Source organism: Oncorhynchus gorbuscha, unplaced genomic scaffold, assembly GCF_021184085.1.
Source record: "Oncorhynchus gorbuscha isolate QuinsamMale2020 ecotype Even-year unplaced genomic scaffold, OgorEven_v1.0 Un_scaffold_1449, whole genome shotgun sequence".
NCBI classification, from domain to species: Eukaryota; Metazoa; Chordata; class Actinopteri; order Salmoniformes; family Salmonidae; genus Oncorhynchus; species Oncorhynchus gorbuscha.
Window position 1 is genome coordinate 38,281 of NW_025746228.1, and position 13,167 is coordinate 51,447.

Sequence of the window (13,167 nt, forward strand, 5' to 3'; positions counted from 1 at the left end):
TTAGGCCAGCAGCACCTTGTTTCTAAATGAAGAGAGAACAGACATACAGGAGGTTAGGCCAGCAGCACCTTGTTTCTAAATGAAGGAGAGAACAGACATACAGGATGTTAGGCCAGCAGCACCTTGTTTCTACATGAAGGAGAGAACAGACAGGATGTTAGGCCAGCAGCACCTTGTTTCTACATGAAGGAGAGAACAGACAGGATGTTAGGCCAGCAGCACCTTGTTTCTATATGAAGGAGAGAACAGACAGGATGTTAGGCCAGCAGCACCTTGTTTCTATATGAAGGAGAGAACAGACAGGATGTTAGGCCAGCAGCACCTTGTTTCTATATGAAGGAGAGAACAGACAGGATGTTAGGCCAGCAGCACCTTGTTTCTATATGAAGGAGAGAACAGACAGGATGTTAGGCCAGCAGCACCTTGTTTCTATATGAAGGAGAGAACAGACAGGATGTTAGGCCAGCAGCACCTTGTTTCTATATGAAGGAGAGAACAGACAGGATGTTAGGCCACCTGCAGCACCTTGTTTCTATATGCAGCACCTTGTTTCTATATGAAGGAGAGAACAGACAGGATGTTAGGCCAGCAGCACCTTGTTTCTATATGAAGGAGAGGACAGACAGGATGTTAGGCCAGCAGCACCTTGTTTCTATATGAAGGAGAGAACAGACAGGATGTTAGGCCAGCAGCACCTTGTTTCTATATGAAGGAGAGAACAGACAGGATGTTAGGCCAGCAGCACCTTGTTTCTATATGAAGGAGAGGACAGACAGGATGTTAGGCCAGCAGCACCTTGTTTCTATATGAAGGAGAGAACAGACAGGATGTTAGGCCAGCAGCACCTTGTTTCTATATGAAGGAGAGAACAGACATACAATCAGTGCTGTTCGTTTGATGTGTTGACATGTTGTGTTAATGTCATCACCTGCACATTGGATGGGTTTATATATGGTTGTATTGGATGGGTTTATATATGGCTGTATTGGATGGGTTTATATATGGTTGTATTGGATGGGTTTATATATGGTTGTATTGGATGGGTTTATATATGGTTGTATTGGATGGGTTTATATATGGTTGTATTGGATGGGTTTATATATGGTTGTATTGGATGGGTTTATATATGGTTGTATTGGTTGTATTGGATGGGTTTATATATGGTGTATTGGATGGGTTTATATATGGTTGTATTGGATGGGTTTATATATGGTGTATTGGATGGGTTTATATATGTTGTATTGGATGGGTTTATATATGGTTGTATTGGATGGGTTTATATATGGTTGTATTGGATGGGTTTATATATGGTTGTATTGGATGGGTTTATATATGGTTGTATTGTTCTTACATGATGGGTTTATATATTTGGTTGTATTGATGGGTTTATATATGGTTGTATTGGATGGGTTTATATATGGTTGTATTGGATGGGTTTATATATGGTTGTATTGGATGGGTTTACATATGGTTGTATTGGATGGGTTTACATATGGTTGTATTGGATGGGTTTACATATGGTTGTATTGGATGGGTTTACATATGGTTGTATTGGATGGGTTTATATATGGTTGTATTGGATGGGTTTATATATGGTTGTATTGGATGGGTTTATATATGGTTGTATTGGATGGGTTTACATATGGTTGTATTGGATGGGTTTACTATATGGTTGTATTGGATGGGTTTATATATGGTTGTATTGGATGGGTTTACATATGGTTGTATTGGATGGGTTTATATATGGTTGTATTGGATGGGTTTACTATAACTGGTTGTATTGGATGGGTTTACATATGGTTGTATTGGATGGGTTTACATATGGTTGTATTGGATGGGTTTACATATGGTTGTATTGGATAATACTTTATATATGGTTGTATTGGATGGGTTTATATATGGTTGTATTGGATGGGTTTACATATGGTTGTATTGGATGGGTTTATATATGGTTGTATTGGATGGGTTTATATATGGTTGTATTGTTCTTACATGCACATGGCTTTACTTGTGTTGCTTAAGGTTGTGTTCATTAAAACCTGCACTAAGGATACTTAGTGAATGGCCACATGGCGCCATCTTTAATGTAAAGGATATTATTTTAAAAAGTGCATCGTGCTGATAATTGTATTTGTTGTTTGTTGGTTTTCAGTATAAAACTTGATGAAATTATTTCAGTGAATCAGTACTTTTTCAACATTTCCATCACATCTTAACAATACCGCGATAATACTGCTAACCGCGATAATACTGCTAACCAAATAACTGCGATAATACTGATAATACTGATAACCGCGATAATACTGATAACCACGATAATACTGATAATACTGATAACAATAATACTGCAATACTGATAACCGCGATAATACTGATAACCGTGATAATACTGATAACCACGATAATACTGAATAACCGCGATAATACTGATAACCGATAATACTAAAAAAGCGATAATACTGATAACCGCGATAATACTGATAACCGCGATAATACTGATAACCGCGATAATACTGATACTGATAATACTGATAACCGCGATAATACTGATAACTGCGATAATACTGATAATACTGATAACCGGGATCATTTTGGTCACTATAATGGTGATATGAAATTTCCATACAGTTTCAACTCTAGCTGTAACGTAACAAAAAGTGTTAGAAAAAGTCAAGGGGTCTGAATACTTGATGAATGCACTGTATATTAGGTTAAACAAAAGAAACGCCAATACAAAGCATTGTGGCCACCAGAACAGAGCCGTGGTAAAGATTCTTTACGTGTCTGGAACTCTATTGGAGGGACGCATAACCATTCGTCCACGTGAAATTCCATCATTTAGTGTTTTCCATCAACAAAACGCCGTCTCAGTAAGTTGTATGTGAGGGTGTTCCGTGTGTGAGCCTGCTCCGTCTCGTCTGTTGGTTCACTAATCTAATGTAAGGTGTTTTGTTAATGTTACTTTCAGAGACCTGCAGGCTGTCATTCTGAACCAACTCAACAGGGGTCGCCACAGAAGGAGCAGGGGCCGGATGTCTAACACTTCACAGTCCGACTCACTAGCACAACCCTCCAATCACCGCCCGTGCTCAAGTCAACTGACCTCAAACTCACCGAACAATCGCACACCGGTTGAGGAGCCATCAGCCAATCAGATGCTTACCGCTGAGTCAGGGACCAATCAGAGTGAGAGTTTACCCTCCAGGCCGAACACTGCAGGCTCTATCAGAGGCCAGAGGAGGAGAGGAAGGAGGCCGAGACTGAGCCGCTCTCTAAGTTTGGACTCAGATCCCCCAGCACCAGTCCCAGACAACACCCAGACCCCGGCCGCTATTAGCCCAGCCTCACAGCCTCTCCCTGGGGGTGGATGTCCGGAGCGCTGGACTCTCTCTGGAGGTGTGGAGGAAAGGCTTTATCCCATCTTCAGAAGGAGCTGTGTCTCTCCCCTCATTCACACATCAAAGCAGAGCAAAGGTGGGACTGAGCTGTGTGGTGTATCTGAAGGCTGTTACACTTCACTGTGACTTATCAGCTAACTTTTTCATTCTTTCGCTCATGTTCTGTGTGTTGTGTGTGTGTGTGTGTGTGCCTCTCCTCCCTCTCCCCTGGAGGACCAGCAGTGCACCCTGGGAGTCTGGGCCGCGTCATCTCAACCTTTGACCTCCAGGATTTCCATCTCCCCGACGATCAGTTCGGACAGCTAAAGCTCCAGAAGCTTCGCGCCTCATTAGCCGTTGCCGTCCCAGAACCCTTCTCACCTTACAACATGCGTCGTCGCCGCAACAGAGGCTCTGTCCACGGTCTCCACGGCGACACAGGCGGTCAGACGTCTAAAGTGCCTACGCCTGAGCCCCTCCCTCTCAGCCTCACCCCTCCTGTCACAGACTGCGTCACTCCGGTAGAACAGTCTGTAGACAGATATATAGGCCAGCAGTCTACAGACGCACTAGACCATTCTACAGACCTGCATTTGGAGTACCATTCAGTTTGCCAGTTTACAGACCACCCTGTAGACCAGCCTACTGGCTATCAGTCTACAGACCACCTTGTAGACCAGCCTACTGGCCATCAGTCTACAGACCAGCCCGTAGACCAGCCTACTGGCCATCAGTATACAGACCAGCCTACTGGCCATCAGTCTACAGAACACCTTGTAGACCAGCCTACTGGCCATCAGTCTACAGACCAACCCGTAGACCAGCCTACTGGCCATCAGTCTACAGACCTCCTTGTAGACCAGCCTACTGGCCATCAGTCTACAGACCACCCTGTAGACCAGCCTACTGGCCATCAGTCTACAGACCAACCCGTAGACCAGCCTACTGGCCATCAGTCTACAGACCACCCTGTAGACCAGCCTACTGGCCATCAGTCTACAGACCACCCTGTAGACCAGCCTACTGGCCATCAGTCTACAGACCACCTTGTAGACCAGCCTACTGGCCATCAGTCTACAGACTACCTTGTAGACCAGCCTACTGGCCATCAGTCTACAGACCCGCCTACTGGCCATCAGTCTACAGACCACCTTGTAGACCAGCCTACTGGCCATCAGTCTGTAGACCAATCTGTAGACCTGCTTATTGGCCACCAGCTTACCGTTTTAGTAGGCCAGTCTATAGACTTTCCTTCAGTAGACCAGCAGACAGGCCTACTCACTACTGAGTGCCCTTCCCTTCAAACTGAAACCGAGACCGAGTGCCCTCCCGAGTGTCCATCCTTCCACACAAAGACTAAGTGCCTTTCTCCGTGCCCTACGGAGTTCTCTGTCGAGTGCCTTACAAAATGTCCTTCCGTGTGCACTACTGAGTGCCCTTCCCTACGGACGGAAACAGATGCAGAGTGTGCTGTCCCCCCCAGCCCTTCCCTAACCAGCCACACCCCTCACGGACACACCCTCTCCCTTTCCCTCTCCTCCATTCCCCCCTTACCTTCCTTAGGGATGACCCCTAGCCCCTTGACCCGTAACCCCAACATACCCCTCTCCCTCCCTGACAGCCCCCCATTACCTTCTTTAGAGGCGGTGACTCTCCCCCTCTCCCTGCCCTCCCTGCCCCCCCTCTCTGACCCTCCCCCTCTCCTGCCACCCCACTCTGATCCTCCCTCTCTCCTGCCCTCCCTGCCCCCCACTCTGACCCTCCCTCTCTCCTGCCCTCCCTGCCCCCCACTCTGACCCTCCCTCTCTCCTTCCCTCCCTGCCGCCCCACTCTGACCCTCCCCCTCTCCTGCTCTCCCTGTCCCCCTACTCTCACCCTCCCCTTCCCCTCTAGTCCCTCCACCCAAGCCCTCTCTCCTCCCTCCCTCTCTCCCTGCCCCTCTCCAATCATCCCTCTCTCCTCCTCCCCTCCTTCCTCCCTCGCTCTCTGCCACCCCAACCTTGTTGATTCCCTGCCCCAACTTTTGCTCCCTCCCACTCCTCTACTACTGCCTCAATCTCTCCCTCCAACCCCAAAGACACCCCCTCCATTGACCGCTATCCAGCTTCTTCGCCAGCCAGCTCCCTCTCTCCACTCAACCAGACAGGCCACCGAGGAGAGAGGAGAGGGAGAGGAGGAGAGAGCGTGGAGGAAGAAAGAGGAGAAGAGGAGGGATGGGATGACAGAGGGTGTCTTAACGCTCTCTCACACACTGAAGGTCAATACTGTGATGACAAGACATTGTTGTGTATTTCAACATCCATGTCACCACTCACTTCAGAGAATGTCTGTGTGTGTAATAATAATTTGTGTGTGTGTGTGTGTGTGTGTGTGTGTGTGTGTGTGTGTGTGTGTGTGTGTGTGTGTGTGTGTAGGCCCCTGCAGGAGGCAGCCTGGTGGATGTGTGCTGTGTGTCGTGGCTGTCAGTAGGTGTATGTGTAGCGGTGGCAGGAGAGTGGGAGGTGTGTGTTTGGGGTCAGAACAACCCCCCATACTGGAGACGACTCCACACCTGGACCTTCATAGAAGTAACTTTGTGTTGTGTGTCTTAATGTGTGTGTGTGTGTAACAACTGTGAGTTTATATTGTTCATGGGTGTTTCTGTGTTTAATGAGTGTGTGTGTGTGTGTAACAACTGTGTATTAGTCAAAGGTTTGGACTCATTCAAGAGTTTTCCTTTCTTTAGTTTCTTTAGTGAAGACATCAAAACTATGACATAACAAATATGGAATCATCTAGTAACCAAAAAAGTGTTAAACAGATCAATATGAACTAAAATATTTTATTTTTTGAAATTCTTCAAAGTATCAACCCTTTGCCTTGATGACAGCTTTGCACACTCTTGCCTTGATGACAGCTTTGCACACTCTTGCCTTGATGACAGCTTTGCACACTCTTGCCTTGATGACAGCTTTGCACACTCTTGCCTTGATGACAGCTTTGCACACTCTTGTCCTGATGACAGCTTTGCACACTCTTGTCCTGATGACAGCTTTGCACACTCTTGCCTTGATGACAGCTTTGCACACTCTTGCCTTGATGACAGCTTTACACACTCTTGCCTTGATGACAGCTTTACACACTCTTGCCTTGATGACAGCTTTACACACTCTTGCCTTGATGACAGCTTTGCACACTCTTGCCTTGATGACAGCTTTACACACTCTTGCCTTGATGACAGCTTTACACACTCTTGCCTTGATGACAGCTTTACACACTCTTGCCTTGATGACAGCTTTACACACTCTTGCCTTGATGACAGCTTTACACACTCTTGCCTTGATGACAGCTTTACACACTCTTGCCTTGATGACAGCTTTACACACTCTTGCCTTGATGACAGCTTTACACACTCTTGCCTTGATGACAGCTTTACACACTCTTGCCTTGATGACAGCTTTACACACTCTTGCCTTGATGACAGCTTGCCTTGATGACAGCTTTACACACTCTTGCCTTGATGACAGCTTTACACACTCTTGCCTTGATGACAGCTTTACACACTCTTGCCTTGATGACAGCTTTACACACTCTTGCCTTGATGACAGCTTTGATGACAGCTTTGCACACTCTTGCCTTGATGACAGCTTTACACACTCTTGCCTTGATGACAGCTTTGCACACTCTTGCCTTGATGACAGCTTTGCACACTCTTGCCTTGATGACAGCTTTGCACACTCTTGCCTGATGACAGCTTTACACACTCTTGCCTTGATGACAGCTTTACACACTCTTGCCTTGATGACAGCTTTACACACTCTTGCCTTGATGACAGCTTTACACACTCTTGCCTTGACAGACAGCTTTGATGACAGCTCTTGCCTTGATGACAGCTTTACACACTCTTGCCTTGATGACAGCTTTACACACTCTTGCCTTGATGACAGCTTTACACACTCTTGTCCTGATGACAGCTTTACACACTCTTGTCCTGATGACAGCTTTACACACTCTTGTCCTGATGACAGCTTTACACACTCTTGTCCTGATGACAGCTTTACACACTCTTGTCCTGATGACAGCTTTACACACTCTTGTCCTGATGACAGCTTTACACACTCTTGTCCTGATGACAGCTTTACACACTCTTGTCCTGATGACAGCTTTACACACTCTTGTCCTGATGACAGCTTTACACACTCTTGTCCTGATGACAGCTTTACACACTCTTGTCCTGATGACAGCTTTACACACTCTTGCCTTGATGACAGCTTTACACACTCTTGGCATTCTCTCTTTTGATTTGTTTACCCTTTTTTTTGATTCCATATGTGTCATTTCATAGTTTTGATGTCTTCACTATTATTCTACAATTTAGAAAATAGTACAAATAAAGAAAAACCCTTGAATGAGGAGGAGAGTGACAAGAACCATGCAAGTTAACCGGCGGGCCACAAACAGACAAATAACGGAGCAGAACGGCATCTCAGAACGCACAACTCATGGATCCTTGTCATTGATTGGCTATTGCAGCAGACGACCACACCGGGTTCCACTCCTATCAGCTAAAAGCAAGAAGAAGAGGCTCCAGTGGGCAGGCCGTCACCAACACTGGATGAGAGGAGTGGAAAAGCATCACCTGGAACATGACAGCGAGTTCAGTTTATTTGAGTGGCCTGGTCAGTCCTCAGACCTCAACCCTGTAGAGCATCTGTGGGATGAGATGTTGGTAGCATGAATGTACCGCCGTCCAATCAGCAGCAACTGCGTGATGACATCACATCAGCATGGACCAACATCCCTGTGGAACCAAAAATATTCAGGCTGTTCTGGAGGCAATGGGGGGGTCTGACCGATACTAGATAGATGTACCTAATAAACTGTCCAGTGAGTGTAAATTGTATGTGTGTGTGTGTGTGTATTTAATGTGTGTGTGTGTTTAAGTCAGTGATGTCAGTGTTTCCTGTGTCGGACGCTCCTGGGCTTCTGTGTGTGACTCTGGGCCAGCTGGAAATCAGAGAGGCCAGGTACTACACCCCCCCCACACACACACACACACACACACATACTGCTACCACTTCCCCATCCCTCTTTTTCTTCCCGGTTCTTCTTTCTCCTCTCTCTCCCTCTTCTTTGCTTGTCAGTCTCTGTGTTCATGCGTCTGTAAATGTTTCTATTAATATTTGTGTGTGTCTGTGTATCTGTGTGTGTGTGTGTGTATCTCTGTGTGTGTAGGGTCCTGTGCTGCTCCAGTCTGTCCCAGGCGGTGCTGTGTGAGGGGGAGATCCACATGGTGGTGGGCATGTCCAACCGAAGGCTGGTTAGCTCCTCCTACTCTGTCGCCACAACCCCGCTGCAGGTCTACACACTGACACAGGATGGCAGGTAACCATGGGTGACCAGGGTCTTCTGTCGTCTGGCATGGTTAATGCTGTGTGTGTGTACTCTATCTCTGTCTTTCTGACCTCTCTCAGGCTGCAGGCCTGCCTGTCTTTGGTCTGTCCTACTGAGCGCGTGCAGACCATGGCGGCGGTGGAGGGACAGACTGACGCTCTGATTGGCTCAACCCACGGAGGACATGTTGTTCTGTGGTGAGCAAAAGAACGTAGCTAATTCAGTGCTTCCTGGTGCTGGGGACCTAAACGGTGGCACCCTTGTGGTTATTTGAATAAGTGGTGTCGTTCCGGGGCAAAAACACCTCTTTAGGTCCCCGGTACCAGGAGGCTCTAATTGGAAGGTTTTCAAAGACACTTTGCACTGGTTTTGTAGACAGCTGCTTTATCAAGGAACGCTTTTACTTCCCAATGACTAATGTGTGCTTGTCTCACCTATCTTAGTGGAATGCACTGACTGTAAGTCTCTCTCTGGATAAGAGCATCTGCTAAATACCTTCTCAAACCTGTTTACAGTTGAATGAGAATCTTCTCCGTTAACTGTGTGTGTGTGTGTGTGTGTGTGTGTGTGTGTGTCTGTGTGTCTGTGTCAGGAACGTGGCGACGGGGCAGCTGCTGCGGAGCATCAATCTGGGAGATGGTTTCACGGATACGACCTGCCTCCGAGGATACTCCCTCTGCGTGAGTGTGTAGTATCTGTACCAGAAAGAGTGTGTTCGTTCCTACTATAATGTGTGAGAGAACCTACAGGACACGGGAGAATTTCTGATCTTTGTGTGTTTGTGTTCTCACCATGTCATTCCCCATGTCTAACCAACAGCCTCCACCCACCTTGACTGAATAGTGATGATGTTGTCATGTCCCACTCCGTCCTACGAAACCTCCCAGTGTCTGCGTCCCAAACCACCAAATTCTCTGCCCTTTCTCTATGTGCACTCTCTCCCACACACATTTACAGCATTACTGTCCATAACCCATCCATGGGTTAGAGGGAGTGTCCTCTACTTTCCTTCTAAATCCATGAAGGGAAGTGAACAAGTGTATTGTGAGAGTACAGAGAATTGAGACAGTCAATGTGTAACTCAAATTGTATTTGTGACATACGCCGAATACAACAGGTGTGTAGATCTTACCGTGAAATGCTTACTTACAAGCCCTTAACCAATAATGCTGTTCAAGAAATAGTTAATTAAAATATTTACTAAATAAACTTTTTTTTAAAAAAATTTTTTTATCTAATCAATCAAAAAGTAAAACAGCACATTTCCATAACAATAACGAGGCTAAATACACAGGGGGAACCGGGACCGAGTCAATGTGCTGGGGTACCTTTGTAGATCTAGTGATGGTATGTACAGTCATGATGTTGTCCTGTTTTATTGGTTGTTTCTTGTTTGTGTTTTTTTTGTGTTTTTTTGTGAATTGTGTTGAGACCTGGAGAAATACACATTGAATGAATTTTGATTTGTCATGTCCTCATTCGTCCTACAGGGGGTGCTGTTTGTCCTGTTGCAACACCCGTCCCTGTGTGCTGTGGAGGAGGAAGAGGGAGGGGCTCTGTTCTCGCTGGTCGCCACCAACCCTCTGACTGGCACCGTCGCCCTGGCAACCAGATTAGGCCTCCCCAAAGCCTGCACCGGGAGGTGAGAGGGGGAGGAGGAAAGGGAGAGTTGGCAGGAAGAGGGAATTGTGTGTTAACTTCTCTCTCGTTTGTGGGTGTGTGTTTATTCTGTGTGTGTGTTCTCTCCCTAGGCTGGTGGAGGTTGATGTCCATGGATCCAGTGTGGTTGGGGTTTTCCGGTCCGGCTCCGTGTGTGTGTGGCAGCTTGGGGGGCGTCAGGGCCAGCAGGGGGTCTGGTTCCCAGAGCTGGGGTGTCAGCTCGCCCGTTGGGGGGCGCAGGGAACTGTCCTGACGGCACACCTCAATGGAGACGTCTGCTTACACCGCTACAGACCACTCTGAACAACTACAGACCACTATAGACCACTCTGAACAACTAGAGACAACTCTGAACAACTACAGACCACTATAGACCACTCTGAACAACTAGAGACCACTCTGAACAACTAGAGACCACTCTGAACAACTAGAGACCACTCTGAACAACTACTCTGAACAACTAGAGACCAACTAGACCACTCTGACCACTCTGAACAACTAGAGACCACTCTGAACAACTAGAGACCACTATAGACCACTCTGAACAACTAGAGACCACTCTGAACAACTAGAGACAACTCTGAACAACTAGAGACCACTATAGACCACTCTGAACAACTAGAGACCACTCTGAACAACTAGAGACCACTAGAGACCACTCTGAACAACTAGAGACCACTAGAGACCACTCTGAACAACTAGAGACCACTAACAACTAGACCACTCTGAACAACTAGAGACCACTCCACTCTGAACAACTAGAGACAACTCTGAACAACTAGAGACCACTCTGAACAACTAGAGACCACTCTGAACAACTAGAGACCACTCTGAACAACTAGAGACCACTCCACTGAACAACTAGAGACCACTCTGAACAACTAGACCACTCTGAACAACTAGAGACCACTCTGAACAACTAGAGACCACTCTGAACAACTAGAGACCACTCTGAACAACTAGAGACCACTATAGACCACTCTGAACAACTAGAGACCACTCTGAACAACTAGAGACCACTCTGAACAACTAGAGACCACTCCACTCTGAACAACTAGAGACCACTCTGAACAACTAGAGACCACTCTGAACAACTAGAGACCACTCTGAACAACTAGAGACCACTCTGAACAACTAGAGACCACTATAGACCACTCTGAACAACTAGAGACCACTCTGAACAACTAGAGACCACTCTGAACAACTAGAGACCACTCTGAACAACTAGAGACCACTCTGAACAACTAGAGACCACTCCACTCTGAACAACTAGAGACCACTCTGAACAACTAGAGACCACTCTGAACAACTAGAGACCACTATAGACCACTCTGAACAACTAGAGACCACTCTGAACAACTAGAGACCACTCTGAACAACTAGAGACCACTCTGAACAACTAGAGACCACTCTGAACAACTAGAGACCACTCTGAACAACTAGAGACCACTCTGAACAACTAGAGACCACTCTGAACAACTAGAGACCACTCTGAACAACTAGAGACCACTCTGAACAACTAGAGACCACTCTGAACAACTAGAGACCACTCTGAACAACTAGAGACCACTCTGAACAACTAGAGACCACTCTGAACAACTAGAGACCACTCTGAACAACTAGAGACCACTCTGAACAACTAGAGACCACTCTGAACAACTAGAGACCACTCTGAACAACTAGAGACCACTAACTAGACAACTAGAGACCACTCTGAACAACTAGAGACCACTCTGAACAACTAGAGACCACTCTGAACAACTAGAGACCACTCTGAACAACTAGAGACCACTCTGAACAACTAGAGACCACTCTGAACAACTAGAGACCACTCTGAACAACTAGAGACCACTCTGAACAACTAGAGACCACTCTGAACAACTAGAGACCACTCTGAACAACTAGAGACCACTCTGAACAACTAGAGACCACTCTGAACAACTACAGACCACTAGAGACCACTCTGAACAACTAGAGACCACTCTGAACAACTAGAGACCACTCTGAACAACTAGAGACCACTCTGAACAACTAGAGACCACTCTGAACAACTAGAGACCACTCTGAACAACTAGAGACCACTATAGACCACTCTGAACAACTAGAGACCACTCTGAACAACTAGAGACCACTCTGAACAACTAGAGACCACTCTGAACAACTAGAGACCACTCTGAACAACTAGAGACCACTCTGAACAACTAGAGACACTACACTCTGAACAACTACAGACCACTCTGAACAACTGTTATATATGCCAGAGAGGCATGTTTGTTCTACCAAACACATTTCTATGTGAAGGTTGTCCAACGTGTCCTGCTGAACACAGCCCAGAAGGGTCTGCTACATAGCAGGAACAATGAGTTAGCGCTCTAACTTTGATAAGCAACCAGCAATAACTATTGATGTTCTGGTTCATTCAGAAAGCTAAACTTAGATATGTGTTTTTGGTTGTTTTATTATGCCATGCACTTTATATATTTCTATAAAACAAGTTATTTCTGAATATTTAGGCAAGTTAGCTGGGTAACACATTGATCTTGCTTTGTCGTAAACACCTGCAACCGTAACTTCTGGTGCTGAATCACATTTTTGATTCTGATTCTTCTGAAACACTTTCTACCACATCCAAATGACATGGTTCAACTGTCTGGTTCCTGAGTGTGTTCCATATGTACCTACATATAAATGACTGTGGTTCAACTGTCTGGTTCCTGAGTCTGTTCCATATGTTCCTACATATAAATGACGTGGTTCA

At 46.2% G+C, this 13,167-nt stretch overlaps 1 protein-coding gene across 1 annotated transcript; it reads left to right on the forward strand.

Annotated features, from left to right (window-relative positions):
- The first annotated feature begins 5,245 nt into the window (after positions 1 to 5,245).
- Positions 5,246 to 10,854, forward strand: LOC124022845 (partner and localizer of BRCA2-like). The gene is made up of 8 exons (XM_046337531.1): positions 5,246 to 5,634; positions 5,792 to 5,944; positions 8,301 to 8,383; positions 8,592 to 8,741; positions 8,831 to 8,947; positions 9,343 to 9,430; positions 10,241 to 10,392; positions 10,502 to 10,854. Exons 1-8 carry the CDS (start codon positions 5,596 to 5,598, stop codon positions 10,710 to 10,712), a joined length of 993 nt encoding a protein of 330 aa, XP_046193487.1. The 5' UTR covers positions 5,246 to 5,595; the 3' UTR covers positions 10,713 to 10,854.
- The last annotated feature ends 2,313 nt before the right edge of the window (positions 10,855 to 13,167 follow it).

What these genes read in the sequence shown, in the direction of transcription:
- LOC124022845 (XM_046337531.1), top strand. Translation starts at nt 5,596, where the DNA reads ATGACAGAGGGTGTCTTAACGCTCTCTCACACACTGAAG. An exon ending in CTGGAAATCAGAGAGGCCAG is followed by an intron (nt 8,384 to 8,591) that starts GTACTACACCCC and finishes CTGTGTGTGTAG; the next exon opens with GGTCCTGTGCTGCTCCAGTC. An exon ending in CCCAAAGCCTGCACCGGGAG is followed by an intron (nt 10,393 to 10,501) that starts GTGAGAGGGGGA and finishes TTCTCTCCCTAG; the next exon opens with GCTGGTGGAGGTTGATGTCC.